Below are 25,605 nucleotides of genomic sequence, written 5' to 3'. Positions count from 1 at the left end.
ACCCTTCTTATAATGTAGCAACCCTTCTTATAATGTAGCAACCCTTCTTATAATGTAGCAACCCTTCTTATGATGTAGCAACACTTCTTATACTGTAGCAACACTTCTTATAATGTAGCAACCCTTCTTATAATGTAACAACCTTTATTATAATGTAGCAACACTTCTTATAATGTAGCAACCCTTCTTATAATGTAGCAACACTTCTAATAATGTAGCAACCCTTCCTATAATGTAGCAACACTTCTTATAATGTAGCAACACTTCCTATAATGTAGCAACACTTCTTATAATGTAGCAACCCTTCTTATGATGTAACAACCGTTCTTATAATGTAGCAACACTTCTTATAATGTAGCAACCCTTCTTATAATGTAGCACCACTTCTTATAATGTAGCAACACTTCGTATAACGTAGCAACACTTCTTATAATGTAGCAACCCTTCTTATAATGTAGCAACACTTCTTATAATGTAGCAACCCTTCTTATAATGTAACAACCCTTCTTATAATGTAGCAACCCTTCTTATAATGTAGCAACCCTTCTTACAATGTAGCAACACTTCTAATAATGTAGCAACCCTTCCTATAATGTAGCAACACTTCTTATAATGGAGCAACACTTCTTATAATGTAGCAACACTTCTTACAATGTAGCAACACTTCTAATAATGTAGCAACACTTCTTATAATGTAGCAACACTTCTTATGATGTAGCAACACTTCTTATAATGTAGCAACACTTCTTATAATGTAGCAACCCTTCTTATAATGTAGCAACACTTCTTATACTGTAGCAACCCTTCTTATAATGTAGCAACACTTCTTATAATGTAGCAACCCTTCTTATAATGTAGCAACCCTTCTTATAATGTAGCAACCCTTCTTATAATGTAGCAACACTTCTTATAATGGAGCAACACTTCTTATAATGTAGCAACCCTTCTTATAATGTAGCAACACTTCTTACAATGTAGCAACACTTCTAATAATGTAGCAACACTTCTTATAATGTAGCAACCCTTCTTATGATGTAGCAACACTTCTTATAATGTAGCAACCCTTCTTATAATGTAGCAACACTTCTTATAATGTAGCAACCCTTCTTATAATGTAGCAACACTTCTTATAATGTAGCAACCCTTCTTATAATGTAGCAACCCTTCTTACAATGTAGCAACACTTCTTATAATGTAGCAACCCTTCAAAAAATGTAGCAACCATTCAAAAAATGTAGCAACCCTTCTTATAATGTAGCAACACTTCTTAGAATATAGCAACCCTTCTTACAATGTAGCAACACTTCCTATAATGTAGCAACACTTCTTATACTTCTTATAATGTAGCAACACTTCTTATAATGTAGCAACACTTCTTATAATGTAGCAACACTTCTTATAATGTAGCAACCCTTCTTATAATGTAGCAACCCTTCTTATGATGTAGCAACACTTCTTATACTGTAGCAACCCTTCTTATAATGTAGCAACCCTTCTTATAATGGAGCAACACTTCTTATGATGTAGCAACACTTCTTATAATGTAGCAACACTTCTTATAATGTAGCAACCCTTCTTATAATGTAGCAACACTTCTTATAATGTAGCAACCCTTCTTATAATGTAGCAACACTTCTTATAATGTAGCAACCCTTCTTATACTGTAGCAACCCTTCTTATAATGTAGCAACACTTCTTATAATGGAGCAACACTTCTTATAATGTAGCAACCCTTCTTATAATGTAGCAACACTTCTTACAATGTAGCAACACTTCTAATAATGTAGCAACACTTCTTATAATGTAGCAACCCTTCTTATGATGTAGCAACACTTCTTATAATGTAGCAACCCTTCTTATAATGTAGCAACCCTTCTTATAATGTAGCAACACTTCTTATAATGTAGCAACCCTTCTTATAATGTAGCAACCCTTCTTACAATGTAGCAACACTTCTTATAATGTAGCAACCCTTCAAAAAATGTAGCAACCCTTCAAAAAATGTAGCAACCCTTCTTATAATGTAGCAACACTTCTTAGAATGTAGCAACACTTCTTAGAATGTAGCAACACTTCTTATAATGTAGCAACCCTTCTTATAATGTAGCAACACTTCTTATAATGTAGCAACCCTTCTTATAATGTAGCAATCCTTCTTACAATGTAGCAACACTTCTTATAATGTAGCAACCCTTCAAAAAATGTAGCAACCCTTCAAAAAATGTAGCAACCCTTCAAAAAATGTAGCAACCCTTCTTATAATGTAGCAACACTTCTTAGAATGTAGCAACCCTTCTTACAATGTAGCAACACCTCCTATAATGTAGCAACACTTCTTATACTTCTTATAATGTAGCAACACTTCTTATAATGTAGCAACACTTCTTATAATGTAGCAACCCTTCTTATAATGTAGCAACCCTTCTTATGATGTAGCAACACTTCTTATACTGTAGCAACCCTTCTTATAATGTAGCAACCCTTCTTATAATGGAGCAACACTTCTTATGATGTAGCAACACTTCTTATAATGTAGCAACACTTCTTATAATGTAGCAACCCTTCTTATAATGTAGCAACACTTCTTATAATGTAGCAACCCTTCTTATAATGTAGCAACACTTCTTATAATGTAGCAACCCTTCTTATACTGTAGCAACCCTTCTTATAATGTAGCAACACTTCTTATAATGGAGCAACACTTCTTATAATGTAGCAACCCTTCTTATAATGTAGCAACACTTCTTACAATGTAGCAACACTTCTAATAATGTAGCAACACGTCTTATAATGTAGCAACCCTTCTTATGATGTAGCAACACTTCTTATAATGTAGCAACACTTCTTATAATGTAGCAACCCTTCTTATAATGTAGCAACACTTCTTATAATGTAGCAACACTTCTTATAATGTAGCAACCCTTCTTACAATGTAGCAACACTTCTTATAATGTAGCAACCCTTCAAAAAATGTAGCAACCCTTCAAAAAATGTAGCAACCCTTCTTATAATGTAGCAACACTTCTTAGAATGTAGCAACACTTCTTATAATGTAGCAACACTTCTTATAATGTAGCAACCCTTCTTATAATGTAGCAACCCTTCTTATAATGTAGCAACCCTTCTTATACTGTAGCAACCCTTCTTATAATGTAGCAACCCTTCTTACAATGTAGCAACACTTCCTATAATGTAGCAACACTTCTTATACTGTAGCAACCCTTCTTATTATGTAGCAACCCTTCTTATTATGTAGCAACCCTTCTTATAATGTAGCAACCCTTCTTATAATGTAGCAACCCTTCTTACAATGTAGCAACACTTCCTATAATGTAGCAACACTTCTTATACTTCTTATAATGTAGCAACACTTCTTATAATGTAGCAACACTTCTTATAATGTAGCAACACTTCTTATAATGTAGCAACCCTTCTTATAATGTAGCAACCCTTCTTATGATGTAGCAACACTTCTTATACTGTATCAACCCTTCTTATAATGTAGCAACCCTTCTTATAATGTAGCAACACTTCTTATAATGTAGCAACACTTCTTAAAATGTAGCAACCCTTCTTATGATGTAGCAACACTTCTTATAATGTAGCAACACTTCTTATAATCTGAGGCCCATCTGTCAACTCTCATGTTTTAAATATCTGCCCTTTATGACAACTTTGTGTTTGTTGAAATGTGCTGCAAAATTGCTTTATGGTCTAAGTTATACACATGCTGTACATACAGGTCCATTATATTACCACGCTGTACATACAGGTCCAGTATATTACCACGCTGTACATACAGGTTCAGTATATTACCACACTGTACATACAGGTCCAGTATATTACCACGCTGTACATACAGGTCCAGTATATTACCACGCTGTACATACAGGTCCAGTATATTACCACACTGTACATACAGGTCCAGTTTATTACCACGCTATACATACAGGTTCAGTATATTACCACGCTGTACATACAGGTCCATTATATTACCACACTGTACATACAGGTTCAGTATATTACCACGCTGTACACACAGGTCCAGTATATTACCACGCTGTACATCCAGGTCCAGTTTATTACCACCCTGTACATACAGGTTCAGTATATTACCACGCTGTACATACAGGTCCAGTATATTACCACACTGTACATACAGCTCCAGTTTATTACCACACTGTACATACAGGTTCAGTATATTACCACGCTGTACATACAGGTCCAGTTTATTACCACGCTGTACATACAGGTCCAGTATATTACCACGCTGTACATGCAGGTCCAGTTTATTACCACGCTGTACATGCAGGTCCAGTTTATTACCACGCTGTACATGCAGGTCCAGTTTATTACCACACTGTACATGCAGGTCCAGTTTATTACCACGCTGTACATACAGGTCCATTATATTACCACACTGTACATACAGGTCCATTATATTACCACGCTGTACATACAGGTCCATTATATTACCACTGTGAAGGGACTGTGAAGCAACAGAAACATAGGCACAGACACATGTATACACACACATGATAACATATGCACTATACACACACATACACATGGATTTAGTACTGTAGATATGTGGTAGTGGTGGAACAGGGGTCTTAGGGTACACAGTGTGTTGTGAAATCTCTGAATGTATTGTAATGTTTTTAAAACTGTATAAACCGCCTTAATTTTGCTGGACCACAGGAAGAGTAATGGGGATCCATAATAAATACAAATTGTCACGCCTGCCCCCGGCTCTCCCTCCCTGGCACTCGAAGGCGCCAGGCTCCCCAGCATTACGCACTCCTGCCACCATCATTACCCACACCTGCCTTCCCCCCGTCACGCGCATCAGCGATTATTGAACTCACCTGGACTCAATCACCTCTGTCATTACCTCCCCTATATCTGTCTGGTTCCTCGCTTTGTTCCCTACTTCAACATGAATTGTCGTTTGTCGTTGTTTACCCGTGTGCTGACGCTGTTCCTGTTTTATTACCTGTCTGTACCTGTTTAAATGTTGACTCCCCGTACCTGCTTCTCATCTCCAGCGTCGGCCCTTACAGAATGCTGAAGCCATCATACGAAGCATCGGGGAGTGCTGGCGTTCCGGTTGGTGGTGACGTCGGGTCCGGGGCCTGACCGATGGAACCGGGGGTGCCTAAGCCAGCTCTTCAGGCTGTCACGCCCTAGCTGGCTCGAGAGGTTCTTGCCCCGGTTGGCTCAGAAGGTGCCCATCCCACGTCGGGCCTCAGCTGGATCATCAGGTTTTTACGCCCAGTTGGCTTGCCAGGCTGCTATGCCTCCCCAGCATTACGGGGGGATTGCAGGAGTGCCGTCTTTCACGCCCTAGCCGGATCGTCGGGCTCTTATGCGTCAGCCGGCTCGCCAGGCTCCCAGTCCAGCGCCCGTGCCTTGGCCGGCCCGTCAGGCTCGCCCGGGGGAGTACTGTCACGCCTGCTCCTGCTCCCCCTCCCTGGCGCTCGAAGGCGCCATGCTCCCCAGCATTACGCACTCCTGCCACCATCATTACACACACCTGCCTTCCCCCCCATCACGCGCATCAGTGATTATTGAACTCACCTGGACTCAATCACCTCTCTCATTACCTGTCTGGTTACCCACCCTGTTCCCTACTTCAGCATTAATCGTCGTTGTTTACCCGTGTGCTGACGCTGTTCCTGTTTTATTACCTGTCTGTTCCTGAATAAATGTTGACTCCCCGTACCTGCTTCTCATCTCCAGCGTCGGTCATTACACAAATACAAATTCCAGCAATGCATCCTGTATTCCAAAAATGATGCTACTAATTAGGCCTACTGTAGCTAATGATGCTCGGCCTACTGTAGCTAATGATGCTCGGCCTACTGTAGCTAATGATGCTAGGCCTACTGTAGCTAATGATGCTAGGCCTACTGTAGCTAATGATGCTAGGCCTACTGTAGCTAATGATGCTCGGCCTACTGTAGCTAATGATGCTCGGCCTACTGTAGCTAATGATGCTCGGCCTACTGTAGCTAATGATGCTAGGCCTACTGTAGCTAATGATGCTAGGCCTACTGTAGCTAAATGAGTGGTGTGACAGCTGTGAAACCAGGCGAACTATCAGTGAATAAAATATGAACATTGGAAAGGAGAGAGAGAGAGAATCTCTTCATGCACGTTTACTAGACCAAATAATAATTCCACCAGGGTGGTCCGGCAGTGCGGTATGTGGGATCGTCAATACGACCCCGGAAAACATCCTAGCAATCCCCCCGCTCCCATCTGTGTAACTGGCTGGACCCACAAGGCTGGGGAAGGGGGGAAGGAGGAGAGGGTGGGAGTAACAAGTCCTCCTCTAAAATAACAAAGCTACCATTGACACTGTCATTCCCTCCCCCACTGGTCTGGCTGACTCGCCCTTTCTCCCCCTACCTCTCCCCCTCTCTGGGTTGAGGAAATGTGGTTCAGGTATTGAGGCATGTTGGCTTCAGGTCTAAGTTTCCCTGTGCTGTAAATGCTAGTCTTAGGTCAGTCTAGTCTTAGGTCAGGTTAGGACTTGGGGAGTGAAGCTGATTCTAGATCTGTAGCACTGTGTTGCCCTGTCTGAACGCACCCTCCACTGTAGCGTCTACAATTAAGACACTGTAAAAGCACTCCTTCTCCTTCTCTCTCTCCCTCCCTCAGTCCTGCTTTGGGTCTCCAGCACCTGTCAGCTCTGGTTTTATGAGCACTGGAGGCAGAGCTGGACACAGAGCAGGGAGAGGAGAAAGAGAGAGGTAGTGATGGCAGGGGTATATTTATGATTTTATGGGCTGTAGGACGGCACACAGCACAGCGCAGTCTGTCCAGCCCCCAAACGCTCCGGAACATACTGTGAGAAACTCTTTATTTTGATTTTCATCCTCCCCTCTCTCTCTCTCTCTCTCTCCCTCCCTCGTTCTAACCCATAACCCTAGGCATAGGAGACCACCACTAGCCTGCTTCAATCTCGGTAACACTTTATTTGGATAGTCCATCTGTAGATGCTCTACAGACTATCAGTTACATTTCAACTATCTATCTATCTACTAACCCTAAGCCTAGCTCTAACCTTAACCCTTATCCTAACCCTAAACTTAATCCTTATTCTAAACCTAACCTTAGCAAGCAGTTGCTTATCAATGGATAGTTTGTTGATAGTATGACAATCTCTAGAGCATCTACAGAGGGACTATCTGAACTATCCAAATAAAGTGTGGACTCAATCTCATACTTCAACAGGTTCCACCCAGACAGATCACAACAACCCTAAGTGTCTGAGAACCTAATGAATTGTTCTGTACTATTCCAGATCTGGAGCGAGAGTCCTTCAGGCCACGAAGGAAGAAAAGACAACTGGAGATCCAGCAGCTTTTTCTAATTAAAAGCCTGGCTATGCTGCCCTAGCCAAAAGCCACAAATAACAACCCTCCAGCAGCAGAGAATTAGGAACCATTTTGTGTTTGCTATATAAAAAAAAAGGAACAGGAGAGGAGGAGGATGCAGCCTACACCAGGGACCACCAACACAGTGAGCTAGCTAGCGCTGGGCTGGATGAACAGCATATTCACTACACAGCCGGCTGGGTGGCATGGACCTATAATACAGATATGAACTACAGCAGAGGGCAGACTGGCAGAGGGGAGAGGGAGAGGGAGAGGGAGAGGGAGAGGGAGAGAGAGAGGGGGGGCTGAGCAAAGACAAGGAGGTGAGAGTTTGGATAGAAAGATAAGCAAGAGAGAAGAGAGAAGAAGGAAGTGAGGAGCAGTAGGAAAGAGAAGCAGAGACACAACACACACATACACACTAGTCCACCCTGCCTCGTACACCAAGGTGGCACAAGGAGAGCAGCATAGTTGTGTGTGTGTGTTTCTAACATCAAGGTCAACAGTTTTTTCCATCAAAAGAGGCTGATCCGAACCAAATACCCCTCCATCTACAAATCACACAAGACCTGGGTAGTATCTGGGTAGTATCTGGGTAGAATCAAACCCCATAGTACGTGGTCCGATATGCAGAGCTTCTTTTCTTTCCGACAGTTCTGTCAATCTGTCTTTCCTCTAAGAAGTAAATGGCTGGTGCTGTTTGTTGACCTGGAAACTGGGGTTTGTGACTGATGTGTGGTAGAGATGGGTATGTGCGCGCACACACATGTAACCGATGTGAAATGGCTAGCTAGTTAGCGGTGGTGCGCGCTAATAGCGTTTCAATCGGTGACGTCACTCGCTTTGAGTTACACACACTGTCACACACACACACACACACACACACTGTATACACACACATAGATTGATGTGTTGGATCGGTTAAGGGGTGAGTGAGGGTGAAGTCATGACATCTGGCTGTCTTCTGTGACATCACGTAGCGAGGCTAAACATAGCAGAGCAAATAGGGCTATTTGGACTTTAATTTTTTCCTGCTTTTGTTGTGGTCCTATTTCTAGCTATGAGATAATTGGAAACATTCGGTGCAACACATCTCTAAAAGTAATAGAAGAGAATCTGGGACCATATTCGTAAAATGTCTCTGAGTGCTGATGTAGGATCAGTTTTGCCGTTGCAACACACATTTTATATCATAATGAATAAGATTATATGGACAAGGGGGACCTGATCCTAGATCAGCACTTCTATTCTGAGATACTTTTTGAATACAGGTCCTGGGTAAGAACATTGCGGTCAAAGTTATTTCAACAGAATAGGATGGAAGGATTTTACTTGACAGTCCCTATTTACACTTATGTGGTAAGAATGGAATTTTTGCACTTACTTCAAAGAGTTCTAAACTACCTGGTACTTAACGGCACATAGGAGTGGTTGTTTCAGCAAAACACAAAGATCCAAATGTAATTATAGGTAATTATGATGTAATTTCTCAGTAACCGGGTAAATACCTGACTGTAAAATCAAAGCCACTCTTTGTCACCACCATCACCATTGTTAAACTCTCTTTCTCTCGATTACTCTTCAGATGTTCCCTTTTACAAACACATCTCCCTGTCCTCTACTAAACTCCTTTCTGGCACCATCATCTGTGTCCTTGTTCTCCTGAAACTCTGAAGCTCCACACAAACACTTGTGCCCGTGCACCCATGTGCACACACACTTTCTCTCTCTCTCTCTCTCTCCATCTATCCCTTCCTCCCTTCATCTCTCTGGTTCTCTGTGGATGCATGGTTGAAGTGTGAGCTCATAGGCCTTCTGGGTGGCACTCCTGCTATATGTCACTGTCATCTGCTGCCACGAGGGGGGTCCCCTTTTCCAAATACACACTCCTTCATATCGCCCGCCATGCGCACACAGGGGCCTTTAAAACACAGTGCAGAGTTGAGTTTTAATGGGGCGCACGGGTGACGTGCACACACACGCACACACAGAGGCAGGGGAACGGGGGAAGGAGAAAAAGGTATAATTGATTAAAAGCCCAATATGATGGTGTGTGCCAGGAAAAGCAAACAGCTCATTGAGATGACCAATGATGGAAAGTGGAGAGGTTTTGTGTGTTCCGATGCTCAGCAATCCAATAACACTAGGATTTATAACAGGAGATCAAATGCTCCGAAACACATGTCCATCCATCCACAAATGTATGTATTAATAGTATCCCTATGCTGTATCCACTGATGGTTTCAACTGAAGTGAGTAATATGAGTGTGTTAAAGCTGTGTAGTAATGCTGACATGGGTCTTTCTGCAACAGAGAGGCAGGCATATGGTAAACACTACAGCCCAAGTCCAAGACAAAACGAACTATGCAGCACACAGAATCTATAGACACAGACAAATATAGGCTACATTGAAGTAAACAATTGCACATTACACTCAATATAGCAATGTGATGTTTAATGTAGGCTGGATCTCTCTAGATGCGTCTGATTAATCGTGTAACAACATTACAGAACAAGCAGATGTTTCATAACTTATTTAGCGTGCCGGATTTGGAACTGTAGGCCTTTATAATACGAAGGCGTTCGTTTTGACAGTGGAATGCCTTCTTTCTAACACATGTACTGGTGCAGGCCACGCACAGATTCACACACACACGCATACAGAAAAACTCGAGCGAGAGATGAAGAATGGGCAGATGTGTGTGTGCACTGTGAGATCTTGCATATATATTACAGCTTAAAAAAACAAACAATTGGTGTGGAAATCAATCACACGTTGACACGAAGAATAAAATAAAATAAACTCAATGTCGTCACATTTAAACGGTTTCCACTCGCGTGCCCAAGCAGGTGAAGCTCGTATTTTCTGCCACGCAGGCATGGCCAAATATAGCAGAAAGTAAGCTACTGAATGAAACATTTTCAAATGGTAATTTGTAAAATTAAAACGCCAGTCAATCAAACCAAATATTGTCAATTTAAACAAAAATAAGACCAGCACCTTTCAAAATAAAAGGCTATTGAAAACTTGTGTTTTTATGTTTCAGGGCTCCACATAGTTTGCGCTCCAAATATTTTGTGTGTTATTGATTGTAGTGTAGGAAAACACACTTCGCCTTAAAGATAGATAAGGCAAAATATAACATTTTCAAAGTATAGAGATTAAATTTGCCACTGGCAAGATTGGCGCATATGCTAGATTAGGCTAATTCTGAGAGGTTCTGCGTCAGTGAATCAAGACGAGTTGCATAATAAATCTGACATGTTCAATTACAAAATGTTTTTTGCCATGATTTGATTTTTTAAATTTAGTTGTTTTCAACATTGCAATTAATGATAAGTTGCCAAATGTCGTTATAAATCAAATGAAAACATATCATTATAAAGTGCTTATTTACACAAAATATAGGCCTCAAACATTTATATTGCAAAACATTTTTGGGGTTGGCCACTAACATTGTTAGACATTTTGACTCAATTGACACCTTCAAAACATATATATTTTTTTCATTTGAAGCATTTATTAAATTGAATAGATACAAATCTATGAAAGTTGGTTTTCCCTGATGAATCCACGTCAATACAGAAAACACTATTGATTAAGCTATTTGTCACCAAGTTGCTGCAAGAGTTCATTTGCTATACGGCTGGAGTTGGGGAGAGAGCGCAGTTTGTGGTACTCGGGATGAAAGCTCCAGAGATGCGGAGCGCCCATCGAATGGAGCGAGGCCGGGGACAGAAATGAAGATCCGGGGACCAAAGCTTGGGCCACTGTGGAGGCTGAGCGGTGCGTCGTTTCGAAATTCTCAAAGCTAAGAGACGGAGGTGTAAGAAACGTCTTTTGGACAATGTTCGAATTCCTTGATAAAAGTGAGGAGAGCGCGGGCAAGATGCTGCTCACTGGTGGGATGCTTTGGTTAGAAACAGATTGATGTTCGATGCCCAAGTGATGGTACAATTCCAAACCGGGTACCTGAAAATGACACGGCCCTATTCCGTTCGCCCCGTAGAAGGAAAATCCAGGGAGCACGCTGCTGCGCTCGAGCGGGCACCGGGTGTCCATCATCCCAAATCGGTAATTCTGCCGTTTGAAACGTTTCCTCCGCCGTAGGAAGCTCCCGTTCTCGAACATATGAGACGACATAGGGTCTAACGTCCAGTAGTTCCCCTTCCCGGGGTTACCGGGCTCCCGGGGCATTTTGACGAAGCAGTCGTTGAGGGACAAGTTGTGACGGATGGAGTTCTGCCACGCGGGGAACTTCTCCCGGTAATACGTGAAGCGCTGGCTGATGAAGTCACATATCTCCGAGAGAGTCAGTCTTTTCTTCGGGCTCTGGAGGATTGCCATGGTGATAAGAGCGATGTAGGAGTACGGAGGTTTCACCGAGGCAGCGATTCTCTTTGTGCACTTTGGCGTAAAGTCACCCTCATCCTCCGTATCCTTCGCTGGCTGTTTTGGAGACAGGGACGCAGCGCGTTGCTGCTCCAAATCGGCCCCGTCTTCTTTGGTCAAAGATACATACCCCTGGTTCCGTGTAGCTTTGTTCCCTTTTCCCTCCACGTCGATATCTGCCCTCTCCATGAGCTCGAGCTCTCCTTCCAGGGTCATAATCCTCTCGCGGGTCCGGTGCCACCTGCATGCGCCAACAGGCGAGATGAGAAGCTTCGGGTCGGACACCAGCCAGAGCCGACACACGCGACGGGCCTGCCTCCTGCCTTTTCGCTTTTCATTAACAAAAAAAAACAAAAAAAAAACAACTGCACCAAAATACTTTTCACCCCCCTCCTCCTGCTGCTCTTTCTCTTCAGTCCTGAAAATAATTACGACAAAGACTTACTAAAGTAAACATCCATCACAAGCAGTCACAACAATCATTAGGCCTACAAACGTGTTTTTGATCTTGGGGAGAACTAACGTATGGAATAAAGCAGAGGCCATTAGACAACTTTATGTCCAACACACAATGGCACATTAGTACATAGGCTACACTTAGTCTTTGAGGCTTGTTGTCATCCACTCAATAAAAATGCACTTTGTTGTACTCAAATCAGAAGCCTGATTGTAAATCATTTGATGGGGGAACTATTGTCAGTTTTCTTCGATGCATTTAACAGATAACAGGACTCCCATTTGTAAAACCATTATTGAATACCTACAGCCCTTTATTTTAATAGAATCTGTCTCCCACAACAAATGCCAATCCTACCCAGTTCTCGATCCATAGCATCCTTTTATGATGGCTTTTATTTCACTCGAGAGTCAAATATGGTTCAAAATGTATTGTTTTCTGAAAGTAAACATTTATGAAGCAGGAGAGCTAGGACAAAATTACTTCGGTGCCAGTGCTGCGCTTTTACGTGTGGTCTCTTTGCAGTAATGCATAAACATTGTAAGGGCGTTAAAGACACTAGCTAACTCGATATCGTATAATCAATTAAAATTCATCATGTATTAGCCATTCTTTCCATTTTGTTTATGGCCAGCTATAACGAATAATATATTATTTAACTAAATGTTATGATTAGGATAGGCTACTTATCTACTATACATGTGAAAGACAAGCTAGCAGTCGCCAGATTTTAATTTAAAACTGGTCTACACTAAATACTTAATGAGAATTCCAATATTTCCAGCAGATCCCCAAATCAGCAGATAACGCAAGTGGGTGGCCAAGCACATGGCAAATACTGTGTGGTTATTATTTCTGAATGGATTATGTACTTATCTGATTTGAAAAAAAGACCTCGGCAAAAGAAAAGAGCCGTTTCACTACAGGCACAAAATAATGCACAGGCCAGGTCATGTATTCAATCCTGCTGCAGCAGTTTCTGATATTAAACTTGCCTCTTTCTTATTTTGATACATTTTAAAGTCCCACTAATTGCATTTAATTTAAGCATAGAAACATCCCTGAAGTAATTCTCACAAATCAGTATGAATATGGTTCCGCATCAATTCATATTCCTCATTCTAGACCAAGTCGTAGGCACACACATTCAGAGGGTTGAGAGATAAAATGAAAACAAACCGGAAAAGATATGTTAACAAGAATTTTATGCACACCAAACCCAAAAGTGCACACCAAACACACACGTTTATTTTGTTTACAGGAAACAGTCAAGATAAGGAATTGCTTCATCTCTAATCCAGCCAGTTAATGCTAAGGGCTGTCCAGAAACAACCAAATAGAAAAACAAATTTAAAAAACAAAATACAAACTAAACAAGAACAAAAGATAATATATCACTCAACTTAATTGAACTTAATGTAACATACAAACTGGATAGTACCAAGGTCAAGCCTAGTAAACAAGGGGAGTAAACAGTCCTAAATGGCTACCTACTCCCAGTAAAGCAGGGCACTGTCTTTGGCCAGAGCCATGGGTCCTTTGGCCAGAGCCATGGGTCCTTAGTCCCTATAGTGCACTACCTTTGGCCAGAGACTCCCAATTTCCTGTATAGTGCACTACTTTTGTCAGAGTCGTTTCAGACACAGACAGTCTATTGTCAACAGACGCAGCCTCCAAGCAGGAGACTGTTCTTCTATTGAACTCTTTCTTCCTAAAGTGACTAGCACACGCTACAGTGCTAAAAGCAGCCAGACCCGTCAGACTGACTCACCACGGCTCAGCCAACACCGTGACCCGCCATGACAGTATGCGATGTAATAAATGATCAAATAACTCCAAGAGTCGCAAAGTCAGGAGGTGTGGCCAATTACCATGTACCTGGAGGGAGACTGTCTGTGGTATCAGTGTCTAGGACCTCATGCCAAGGCCTAAGTGTGTTCACTTCCCCTACAAGGCAGAGTGCTTGCGGTGGGACGTAGCCAGCCGTGATGAGTTTCCACATTTGAAGCAGCGCGAGTTGGAGTTGCCCTCCTTCCTAGGGATGTGCCAACACTGCAGACAGCGCACCTTGTACTTCTTATACCTGAGGAGTAAGTAGACATGGAGGAGAATAACAGGGGATAAACATTTGAAGTCGGAAGTTTACATACACCTTAGCCAAATACATTTAAACTCAGTTTCACAATTACTGACATTTAATCCTAGTAAAAATTCCCTGTCTTAGGTCAGTTAGGATCACCACTTTATTCTAAGAATGTGAAATGTCAGAATAATAGTAGAGAGAATGATTTATTTCAGCTTCTATTTCTTTCATCACATTCCCAGTGGGTCAGAAGTTTACATACACTCAATTAGTATTTGGGAGCATTGCGTTTCAATTGTTTAACTTGTGTCAAACATTTCGGGTAGCCTTCCACAAGCTTCCCACAATAAGTTGGGTGAATTTTGGCCCATTCCTCCTGACAGAGCTGGTGTAACCGAGTCAGATTGGTATGCCTCATTGCTCACACACACTTTTTCAGTTCTGCCCACACATTTTCTATAGGATTGAGGTCAGGGCTCTGTGATGGCCACTCCAATACCTTGACTTTGCTGTCCTTATGCCATTTTCCCACAACTTTGGAAGTATGCTTGGGGTCATTGTCCATTTGGAAGACCCATTTGCGACCAAGCTTTAACTTACGACTGATGTCTTGAGATGTTGCTTCAATATATCCACTTAATTTCCCTTCCTAATGAAGCCATCTATTTTGTGAAGTGCACCAGTCCCTCCTGCAGCAAAGCACCCCCACAACATGATGCTGCCACCCCCATGCTTCACGGATGGGATGGTGTTCTTCAGCCTCCCCCTTTATCCTCCAAACATAACGATGGTCATTATGACCAAACAGTTCTATTTTTGTTTCATCAGACCAGAGGACATTTCTCCAAAAAGTACAATCTTTGTCCCCATGTGCAGTTGCAAACTGTAGTCTGGATTTTTTATGGCAGTTTTGGAGCAGTGGCTCTTCCTTGCTGAGCGGCCTTTCAGGTTATGTCGATATAGGACTCGTTTTACTGTGGATATAGATACTTTTGTACCGGTTTCCTCCAGCATCTTCACAAGGTCCTTTGCTGTTGTTCTGGGATTGATTTGCAGTTCTCGCACCAAAGTACGTTCATCTCTAGGAGACAGAACGCGTCTCCTTCCTGAGCGGTATGACGGCTGCGTGGTCCCATGGTGTTTATACTTGTGTACTATTGTTTGTACAGATGAATGTTGTACCTTCAGGTGTTTGGAAATTGCTCTCAAGGATGAACCAGACTTGGAGCTCGACAATTTTTTTCTGAGGTCTTGGCTGATTTCTTTTGATTTTCCCATGATGTCAAGCAAAGAGGCACTGAGTTTGAAGGTAGGCCTTGAAATACATCCACAGGTACACCTCCAATTGACTCAAATGATGTCAATGAGCCTATCAGAAGCTTCTAAAGCCATGACATCATTTTCGGGAATTTTCCAATCTTTTAAAAGGCACAGTCAACTAAGTGTTTGTAAACTTCTGACCCACTGGAATTGTGATACAGTGAAATAATCTGTCTGTAAACAATTGTTGAAAAAATGACTTGTGTCATGCACAAAGTAGATGTCCTAACCGACTTGCCAAACTATAGTTTGTTAACAAGACATTTGTGGAGTGGTTGAAAAACGAGTTTTAATGACCCCAACCTAAGTGTATGTAAACTTCCGACTTCAACTGTAGGTCACACTGATTGATGGCCTTACGTGTCCTTCAAGTCCTAATTCTGCTCACATATAGGGTTATGTTGTGGTCATCAAACCATCTACGTCACTGTCACCATTTACTATAACCACAGGGTCAGAGTTCATGGCCACGTGACCTGACCAGGAGAAACTCTGGGCCGTGACGATGTGCTTGATAATGCACTGTATTTAATGCGACTCACCTTATTCCACAGGCGTTACACAGCGGGGTGCCGTCCTCAGCATCTCGCCACAGAGGAGTCTTCGAGGTGCAGCACGAGGCACAGATCTTATTCTCTGATGGGGAGAAAGGAGTGGCTATCAGTACAAACAAATAGGCCTTGTGCCATAATCCTGCTAAATATGTTGTAGAATAATGAAATGACGTGTTTCAATGACCCAGTATGCGGCTTCTCTTTCATTCTGTTTTCTTTCTAGGTGCACGGTGAGTGGGAGTGCCAAAGCACAACCTGATCTTGCAACCCTGCCCTCAACACTGTACCCTACGTTACTCATTAAAGTCTTAGGATGTTTACACAGCAGTTTCCCAAAATACCTCCATTAAAACTCCCCCTCATCAAATGTATTCCACCTGTCTATGGTTCTAGTTAAAGTGTTTGGATTTGTGTTGTAATGGTACCCCCTCCTGGATTACTGGAGTAGAAATAGTTCTACACAGAACATCCAGTCGCTGCAAATAACCTCTCATGAACCCTTTTTTCTAAGAGTGTAGTGTTCTGCCTATTTCTACAGTGCTGGTATTGTTTTGTGCAGTAGTGGCGCCCCCTCCTGGTGAAAAGTGGTAGAGATTGGTAGTCACTGGATGAGGGGTCGCTCTCTTCAGAGCTGCTGGTCCTCATGGAACTCTGGGATGAATGGGACCTGCCTGCTCTCAGTGACCTCCTGGTCAGACCACTAGAGAGCTCTTCACTCGGACACCTTAATAAAGCAGTTTGTTTGTAGAGAACATATTTTACAACAATATACTGCATAGGGAAATTTGTGACATACAAATTGAATTTCATATAATACTTTTTATTACCTAAGGCAGCTCTAAATAATATAATAGGTGTATTTGAGTTATGGGGAGAAAGAGCAAAGCATACTCTGACATCACCCATACCTGTACTTCTTGGAGGTGATGAGAAGGCGACACTGCTCTCTGCGGTCGTCCAGCTCCGTCTGCATCCGGAACGTCACTCCCTGGAAGTCTGGGTCTCCAACATCCACACTCCGGCTGGGATGGAGCTGCTTCCTGGGGGCCTTGGTGGACCTGCACATGGGGTTAGATGGAGAGGGACACTTCGGGGCTGCGGGGATAGTGGCCATGTCATCCTCCATGTCCATACACCTTTGGGTGAGGTCCATTGGAGAGTCTGTAATAACACTGGTATCTTGTACTGTGTCTGTGTTCTCTTCCATGGAGCTTTCGTGGAGCTCTGCTTTGACGCCTGGAAAACGGGCATCTTGTACTGACTTTGCGTTCACAATCACAGACCCTGCTTCACTGTTCAATATGAGCAACATAGTATTATGAGGGGAGTTCGGGGCTGGTGGCATGTCTTCCTTGGGGTCAAAGGTGAAACATATGTTTGAGTTGAAGTCCAGGGTCATGTTAAGGTTCAGCTGTTCTGGGCCTGGATGTATGCATGTCATGGTGTCTATGGAGGGAGGTGACAGACTTGCCGCATCCTTAATTGTAGCTACCTTGTGGACAAGCGGTTGCCCAAACAGGTTTATATATGACACAGACGGATGTTTAACTGACAGCCCGTCTTTTGCCTCAGGACGGGCCTCCTTCACTGTGTCGTCTTCTTGGACTAAGGCACAGACCTTTCTGCTTTCTTCACTCACAGACAATCCATCACCGTTAAGACAAAACGTGACTCCTGTTTCTTTGTTCGTCACAACTTCAGAGTCTGAAGCTCCCACACCAGGTTTAGTTTTGTAGCTGCCATTGACACCCGGTGATGTCTGAGAACTGGTACGTGGACTTGTGGGTGAGCAATAACCACCTCCACCCAACTCACCCATCTCTCCCCTGGACCTGACATGAGGATGGGGAGAATCCACTCTGGTACTGACTAGAGTGGGGCAGACAGGGACAGTGTTCTTACTGCACCCCACACCTTCAGGAGGATGATCGTCAGAGTCTATAGGAACCAACAGAGCACTAGCTGAGGTTCCCTCCTCTTGGTCGTCTGACTGGAGGAGTCTCTCACACTGCATGTTGATCAGGCTCATCAACTCCCACGGACTGCTGCTACTATGACGACTGGGCAGGACTGAGTTTGTATGTCTCCTACATTGTTCTAAGTCATCTTTTGGCTGGTTATGAAGGCTCGTGAGAGAGGAATTGTGCTGAGGAGGATAAGGTCTATGATCAGACACTTGATCCTTTTTAGACCTTTCATTTGATACAGGTGAAGTCTTAGGCTTTGAGTCTATGGAGCGGTTGTGGACAGGGGTGGGAGTTGCTAGCTTGGTGGTTTCTTGGATGAGGTAGAGGATGGTGGACTGTGTCACCTGAAGAAGAATAAAAGAAAGAAGACTCAACCACACACTGAGATAATATTGACCCACCTCACGCACAGCACACACACCTGCAGGCCCTCCTGGGTGTCCGGATCTTCCATGGTCCCTTGGCTGCCTGGTCTGTAGGTGGCTCCTGTGCTCATGTCGTTGTGCCCATCTTGTGGAAAAGAAACAATTGGAAAGTGTTTACTATACTATTAAGTGACAATATAGGTTTGAATGTAAATACAGTATGTTTTATTGTTAAAGTTATCAGCTGAATACAGTACCAGTCAAAGTACCTAGAGTTACCGCTGCTGCAGAGGATAAGTTCATTAGAGTTAACTGCACCTCAGATTGCAGCCCAAATAAATGCTTCACAGCGTTCAAGTAACAGACACATCTCAACATCAACTGTTCAGAGGAGACTGCGTGAATCAGGTCTTCATGGTCGATTTCCTGCCAAGAAACCACTACTAAAGGACACCAATAAGAAGAAGAGACTTGCTTGGGCCAAGAAACACGAGCAATGGACATTAGACCAGTGGAAATCTGTCCTTTGGTCTGATGAGTCCAAATTTGAGTTTTTTGGTTCCAACTGCCGTGTCTTTGTGAGACGCAGAGTAGGTGAATGGATGATCTCCGCTTGTGTGGTTCCCACCATGAAACATGGAGGAAGAGGTGTGATGGTGCTTTGCTGGTGACACGGTCTGTGATTTATTTAGAATTCAAGGCACACTTAACCAGCAATGGCTACCACAGCATTCTGCAGCGATAAGCCATCCCATCTGGTTTGCGCTTAGGGGGTCTATCATTTGTTTAACAGGACAATGACCCAAAACCCACCTCCAGGGTGTTTAAGGGCTATTTGACCAAGAAGGAGAGTGATGGAGTGCTGCATCACCCGACCTCAACCAAATTGAGACGGTTTGGGATGAGTCGGACCGCAGAGTGAAGGAAAAGCAGCCAACAAGTGCTCAGCAAATGTGGTTACTCCTTCAAGACTGTTGGAAAAGCATTCCAGGTGAAGCTGGTTGAGAGAATGCCAAGAGTGTGCAAAGCTGTCATCGAGGGAAAGGGTGGCTATTTGAAGAATCTCAAATATAAAATATATTTTGATTTGTTTAACACTTTTTGGGGTTACTACATGATTCCATGTGTCATTTCATAGTTGATGTCTTCACTTTATTCTACAATGTAGAAAATAGTAAAACATAAAGAAAAACACCTGAATGAGTAAATGTTTAAAACTTTTGACTGGAGAGAGAGATATACACACATATACATACATACATACATACATACATACATACATACACACACACACACACTTCCTAAATAAAAACAAATACTTACCAATTACAATCAATTATTACACATGATAGTTGATTTCATTATACTATAATAATTCAAGATTGTAAAGTAGCCTATTAGTAGCCTACTACAGTCTGAATTAGCTGTCAAAATCAAATTAGCTTCGTGAGCAGAGCTAGAATTAATGGCCCAACAAACCTTTGAAAGTCTTTAGCAAATAATGAGTAAGCCTACAATGACATTCTATACACACTTACTTGGTCAAATTGTATTAATTTCTCCTCAAAACGTAACCATCTGCATTCTACTATTTGATAGAAGTTCTGAATGAGGATGACACGTCTTGCTCGAGCTCACTGCTCAGCTGAGGCCGTGCGTTTGAATAATAACTTTTCTGCCACACAATATCTCCACATCCTACCTTAGAAAATATCAAGTATTTAAATAAAAAAATCGAATTATATGAGATCCCTTTGATCGATCGGATTAAATAGTTATTGAAACTATCGAGTTCAATCGCTTGATTGTGTAATGCCCTGATCACGTTGGTGATTACGGTACAGTCTCTTACCAAGGCGATCAGGGCCAACATGCAGACTCACCCTTGGTTTTCTCACTGAATCTGTCTTGAGAGAGATGACAATAGTTATTTCCCCCAATTTGATCACCAGCTTCAGGAAATTGATAGTCACGTTGCCGCAATGCACTTGTTGTTAGGCCTACAGGATGCCACAGATGTCTGTGATTGAAGTTGATTGGCCTGCATAAACACATAAAAGTGTGGGTTGAGTGACTTGCGTTCTGGATTTTCCCGAATTGTCGACCTTGTGGCGCCTCGGTTTCTTCTGTATATATAAAACGTTTTTACATACAGGTAAATAGGCTACTAATGCTTTGTAAGAATAGTCATCCATTACAAAACACGTGAAGTGAGGTTCTTGGTACAAATTGTAGGCCTACTGTTGAGTTTGACTTGCGATGCTTTATCTTGAACCATTTAAAATGATCTCCCACACAAAACAAATACAACGTATCAGTATTTAGCAGTGACACATTGGCTGTTTAGACAGGCAGCTCAATTCTGATGATTCTTCGCTAATTGGTGTTTTGACCCATCAGATCAGCTAGGGAAAAGATCTGTGATGGGTCAAAAGACCAATATCTGAATCGGGCTGCCTAAACGCAGCCATTTTAGCAGTGGTATTCAAAGTCAGTCCTCAAAGCGCCAGTGGTGGTTTTCTTGACCCTTGTATGATATTGCTAATTGGTCGATTATGCAATTGGTTTCCATTTCCTGGGTTTTGAGGATTTAAACTGCTCTCAAGGACTGGTGTTGAATACTGCACTTGTGGTGTTCAATTGCCTTCAGTGTGGTTTTTAAAAAGTATAGGGCTTAAGACAGACTAGTACAAACTTTTGGTATTTTTATTGCACAAATCTAAAATAGACTTGCAAATTTGAGATATACCATATATACATAATACACCTACATGTTTTGTGCGTATGATAGACAAATTAAATACAGTACAAGTGAAAGCATTCCAGGTTTGTAAAGGAGCCAACTAATACTGGATACAGGTGTTTTTTGATGGACAGTTATGAGACTACTAACGGTGAAATGACAAGGCAAATCATTACTTGGTATGGATGGACAGAAACAGAAATGACTTGGGAATTGTACAAAATACACCTGTCAGTTTAAAATGGATTAGGCTGCATTTTGACCAATCAGATCAACTTTGATGTGCAAAGATCTTTGATTGGAAAAGATCTCAAAATGAGGCTGTCTGTGTGAATGCAGGCCAAGTATCTTCTTGGCGTCATCAGTTATCTAACAGATTCAACCCTTTCCCTTCCAATCGATCTCAAGCTGCCCTCTGCTTACAAAACATACTGCAAAAGTGCTGCATCAGAGACGGTTAATGATTCCTGACAGGCTTGATGTGGAGGGGCTTGTTAAGGTCTTGACTAGTCACCACACACCCACAACAGTAAAATTCCTAGAAACTGGCCATAAGTAGATATAATGGTGAAAGCTATGTATACGTACACATAACATACTGTTAATTAGCTGTATGTGAGTGCTGTTATTGTAGAGACTGATGACTATTTGGAAGCTCCACCTGAGATGTGTGTATGTTGACCTTTGTAAATGAGTTGTAACATGGAATGTTCTATTCAAGGACACAAAGTTGTCCTTTGCGTAGCAATGACGACAGGCCTTTCTGAAATGCTGAATCAGGTTACTATGAAACACAGAACTGTTTGTGACATTGAATGGTTTGATAGACATCTCAATCTTGGCCTGAGAACTCTTCTATACACATGACATTTATACATGAATATGCTGAAAACCATCTAACTCTTCCACAATCAGCATTACTTTCAGTGTGAGCCAAATACAACACACTTCAGAGGCTGCGTTTACACAGGCAGCCCAATTTGGATATTTTTTCCACTAATTGGTCTTTTGACCAATCCCATCAGGGGCGCTGTCTAAATGCAGCCAGTGACTGGTATTTAGCTTTTGTCTTCGTCACACAGATGTGGATATGTAAGAGCATTCTTGACTTGTGGGGGATCCTTCAAGCCTCCTCTATCCCAGCTCACCTCTTTATATCTGCCGACAGTTCAAAGAATGCAACTCTCTCTCTTACGACTCAGTCCTGAGGGGGCCGTGTTCCAACATCCATACTAGCATACTACTTAGAATGCATGCCCAATACGTTGCTTCACACTAAGTAGGGTGCTAGTGTGGAGTGTAAACATCCATGCCCAATACATTGCTTCACACTAAGTAGGGTGCTAGTGTGGAGTGTAGTGTCCTCAGTGTGGTTTGGGAACATGGCCGTCCACGTAGAAGTTCCTGGTGACCTTAGGCAGGGTAAGCTCGATGCCCTCCAGCTCCTGGGTGAGGATGATCTGACAGCCAAGTCTGGAGTTCTCCTGTAGCGCTGGGGCCATGTCCAGCATGTCATCCTCTCTGGGATGAGAATAATCAAATAGAAGCCATTCATTTGCATTGCATTATAAGAGTCAATCTTGTTGACAATGAAGAAAGTTTTGGGTTTTATTGTATGTGTTTATTTGACAGGGGCAATGTACAACCATAAGATGTGCAATGACATGAGCTCTCATGGACTATGGCATATCTTATAATAAAACAATCTCATACCTTTCGTCAGGCTCTGGTAGCTTGTCGACATGGGCTCTGTTCACATACACGTGGCACGTTGAGCAAGCTAGTGACGCCTCGCAAGCTCCTTAAAATCACGCATGGACAGGGAGAAAGAAACAAGATGTAAGTGTGGCTCCCGGGTGGCGCAGCGGTCTAAGGCAGTGCGTCTCAGTGCTAGAAGCGTCACTACAGACACCCTGGTTTGAATCCAGGCTGTATCACAACCGGCCGTGATTGGGAGTCCCATAGAGCGGTGCACAATTGGCCCAGCGCTGTCCGGGTTTGGCCGGTGTAGGCCGTCATTGTAAAATAAGAATTTGACTTGCCTAGTTAAATAAAGGTAAAAAATAAAATAAAGTGTTCATGAATACAATCATGGAGAAATCAATCACCAACGTTTGACCTGAATTCTCTCAGGACGTCATCACAAACCCTATTAGCACTCACCTTCCAGTTCAATGTTGTGCCTATGGGCCAGGTACATTGCATTGTCTCCCACTTTAGCCTTCACTGGAATCCTCTTTCCTGATCTATCTATGTACACCACATTCACCCTAAGAGCAGACCAAAAACAACAATATTAAAAACTCATAGTTCACAAATGACAATGCAAGTGATAAATGCATGATGCACTCAAATGACATTATGGCAAATCAGTAACAAAGTATGTATATCCCCTTGAGTTTGTCTGCATAAGGGTTAGGGTTACTAACCTGACCATTTATGTACTGTAATGGAGTCAAAATGGCAAAGACATAAATTGCTAACAATCAATTAGCTAGCTAAATGATGCACTGGCAAAGTAGTTACTTACACATCTTCTTGGGGGTCTTCTGCACTTGCACCCACTTCACTTTGGTACAGACCTTCACACAAAAAATAAAGACAGTTGACATTCAGTTCCATATCCTCTTACGGATTGTCTGACTTACTGTACGACTTTGAGACCAACTTAGTGACAGAGTTAGCAGCTTTGGAGATAAGATAAGCAACAGATGCCATGATTGTCTTGCTATGTTATTCACAATGTGGGTGCAATTTTATGTAACCTTTATTTAACTAGGCAAGTAAGTTAAAAACAACTGATTATTTACAATGACGGCCTACACCTGCCAAAATCAGACGACCCTGGGCCAATTGTTCGCCGCCCTATGGGACTCCCAAATCCCAATCTCGGCCGGTTGTGATACAGCCTGGAATCGAACCAGGGTGCAACCGAAATGCAGTGCCTTAGACCGCTGCGCCACTCGGGATCCTTACTAATAGTACCTAGTTACGATGTTCTTAGACATAGCTAACTAACTTGTTAGCAGCTGTCTAGCACTAAATTTATATACATGAATTGGTGTGATGGAAGCTGAACAATTAGCTAACGTTAGATAGCAATCCAAGTGTTAGCAAACGACCAACTCACTTTTGGATGTCTGCAAGTGTCGGTTCAACGTCCGAAAACGATCAACATTCGACGAACTAGCTATACCACTCAAATAACTATTCAACCTGTTGAAAGGACATGTGCTACAATCTGGTATAACTCTAGAAAGTCTCAAAGTCAGCCCCACGCTCGACCGGACTCCAGCGGAGGCCGCCATGATTATGTTTTGATCACGTGAATGAAAGCAGCCAATAAAAAAGTAGCAATGACATAAGCATGTTTTGACTGTCTTCGGTTATTTGAGCGGCGGCAGAGAGCGCTGTTGCAACACAGATTTATCGAACTATAACCATTTTTAGTCTGACTTGTAAATGCCTATATTATCAATTCTAAAGAGAACGTGATTCTGGTGCTCGCATATATATTAATGTTTTTTTTATCTCAGTCTTTGTGTACCAACAATTATCGTCTGCAATGTCTGTATATCTGTAATGTCTGTATATAGTTAAATAAAGGTTAAATAAATGTAAAAAATATCAAAGAACAACTAGGTTACTTTATCCTATGTGGATGTACCCCCATGTTGTGCCACTAACAAGGAGTGCGCGTACTGATACCTTCATTAATGTTCTACGAATGAAATATGAAATACTGCAAGCGTCAAATTCGAGCTCTATTGTTTTATGTAGTTGGGGTTTTATGGGTACAAACAACATTATCCTTTGTCTTTTCAGTTCAGGTTGAATAAAAAAAGCCATGCGTGTGTAGGGGTGGTCAGAGACACATATTAGAAACACATTTTTCCCTCAGATAACACAGATCCACAAAGAATTCGAAAACAAACCAAATTTTGATAAACTCCCATATCTACCGGGTGAAACACCACAGTGTGCCATCACAGCAGCAAGATTTGTGACCTGTTACCACAAGAAAAGGGCAACCAGTGAAGAACAAACACCATTGTAAATACAACCCAGATGTATGCTCATTTATTTTCCCTTTTGTACTTTAACTATTTGCACATCGTTACAACACTGTATATACAACAACTACTGTGATTATTATTATTTGACCATGCTGGTCATTTATGAACATTTGAACATCTTGGCCATGTTCTGTTATAATCTCCACCCGGCAGAGCCAGAAGAGGACTGGCCACCCCTCTTATCCTGGTTCCTCTCTAGGTTTCTTCCTAGGTTTTGGCCTTTCTAGGGAGTTTTTCCGAGCCACCGTGCTTCTACACCTG

The 25,605-nt window shown here is 42.3% G+C and overlaps 3 protein-coding genes across 3 annotated transcripts; all 3 read right to left on the bottom strand.

Annotated features, from left to right (window-relative positions):
* Window positions 1-10,125: 10,125 nt before the first annotated feature.
* On the bottom strand, window positions 10,126-12,077 carry LOC129842654 (forkhead box protein D3-B-like). Its single transcript, XM_055911279.1, has one exon. It carries the CDS (start codon window positions 11,993-11,995, stop codon window positions 10,991-10,993), a length of 1,005 nt encoding a protein of 334 aa, XP_055767254.1. The 5' UTR covers window positions 11,996-12,077; the 3' UTR covers window positions 10,126-10,990.
* A 1,703-nt stretch (window positions 12,078-13,780) lies between these two features.
* LOC129842664 (uncharacterized) lies at window positions 13,781-20,649 on the bottom strand. Its single transcript, XM_055911291.1, has 6 exons — window positions 20,409-20,649; window positions 18,582-18,670; window positions 17,102-18,504; window positions 16,799-16,917; window positions 16,182-16,275; window positions 13,781-14,319 (listed from the first exon to the last, which is right to left on the bottom strand). Exons 1-6 carry the CDS (start codon window positions 20,578-20,580, stop codon window positions 14,184-14,186), a joined length of 2,013 nt encoding a protein of 670 aa, XP_055767266.1. The 5' UTR covers window positions 20,581-20,649; the 3' UTR covers window positions 13,781-14,183.
* Window positions 20,650-22,156: 1,507 nt separating this feature from the next.
* LOC129842657 (ferredoxin-2, mitochondrial-like) lies at window positions 22,157-24,577 on the bottom strand. Its single transcript, XM_055911284.1, has 5 exons — window positions 24,399-24,577; window positions 23,799-23,850; window positions 23,432-23,538; window positions 22,982-23,069; window positions 22,157-22,789 (listed from the first exon to the last, which is right to left on the bottom strand). Exons 1-5 carry the CDS (start codon window positions 24,574-24,576, stop codon window positions 22,633-22,635), a joined length of 582 nt encoding a protein of 193 aa, XP_055767259.1. The 5' UTR covers window position 24,577; the 3' UTR covers window positions 22,157-22,632.
* Between the last annotated feature and the right edge of the window lie 1,028 nt (window positions 24,578-25,605).

The sequence above is a fragment of the Salvelinus fontinalis genome, unplaced genomic scaffold, assembly GCF_029448725.1.
Source record: "Salvelinus fontinalis isolate EN_2023a unplaced genomic scaffold, ASM2944872v1 scaffold_0059, whole genome shotgun sequence".
Taxonomy (NCBI): domain Eukaryota; kingdom Metazoa; phylum Chordata; class Actinopteri; order Salmoniformes; family Salmonidae; genus Salvelinus; species Salvelinus fontinalis.
The sequence above is the reverse complement of the archived record's forward strand: the minus strand, read 5'-3'. Positions and strand labels throughout refer to the sequence as shown.

Coding starts and splice junctions, on each gene's coding strand:
- LOC129842664 (XM_055911291.1), bottom strand. CDS start 20,580: ATGTGTTTATGCAGGCCAATCAACTTCAATCACAGACATCTGTGGCAT. Junction 16,918..17,101: donor ATCACCTCCAAGAAGTACAG/GTATGGGTGATG, acceptor TGCTTTATTAAG/GTGTCCGAGTGAAGAGCTCT. Junction 16,276..16,798: donor AGAGAGCGACCCCTCATCCA/GTGACTACCAAT, acceptor TCTCCCCATCAG/AGAATAAGATCTGTGCCTCG.
- LOC129842654 (XM_055911279.1), bottom strand. CDS start 11,995: ATGACCCTGGAAGGAGAGCTCGAGCTCATGGAGAGGGCAGATATCGAC.
- LOC129842657 (XM_055911284.1), bottom strand. CDS start 24,576: ATGGCGGCCTCCGCTGGAGTCCGGTCGAGCGTGGGGCTGACTTTGAGA. Junction 23,539..23,798: donor GAAGACCCCCAAGAAGATGT/GTAAGTAACTAC, acceptor GTCTGCTCTTAG/GGTGAATGTGGTGTACATAG. Junction 23,070..23,431: donor GCACAACATTGAACTGGAAG/GTGAGTGCTAAT, acceptor CGTGATTTTAAG/GAGCTTGCGAGGCGTCACTA.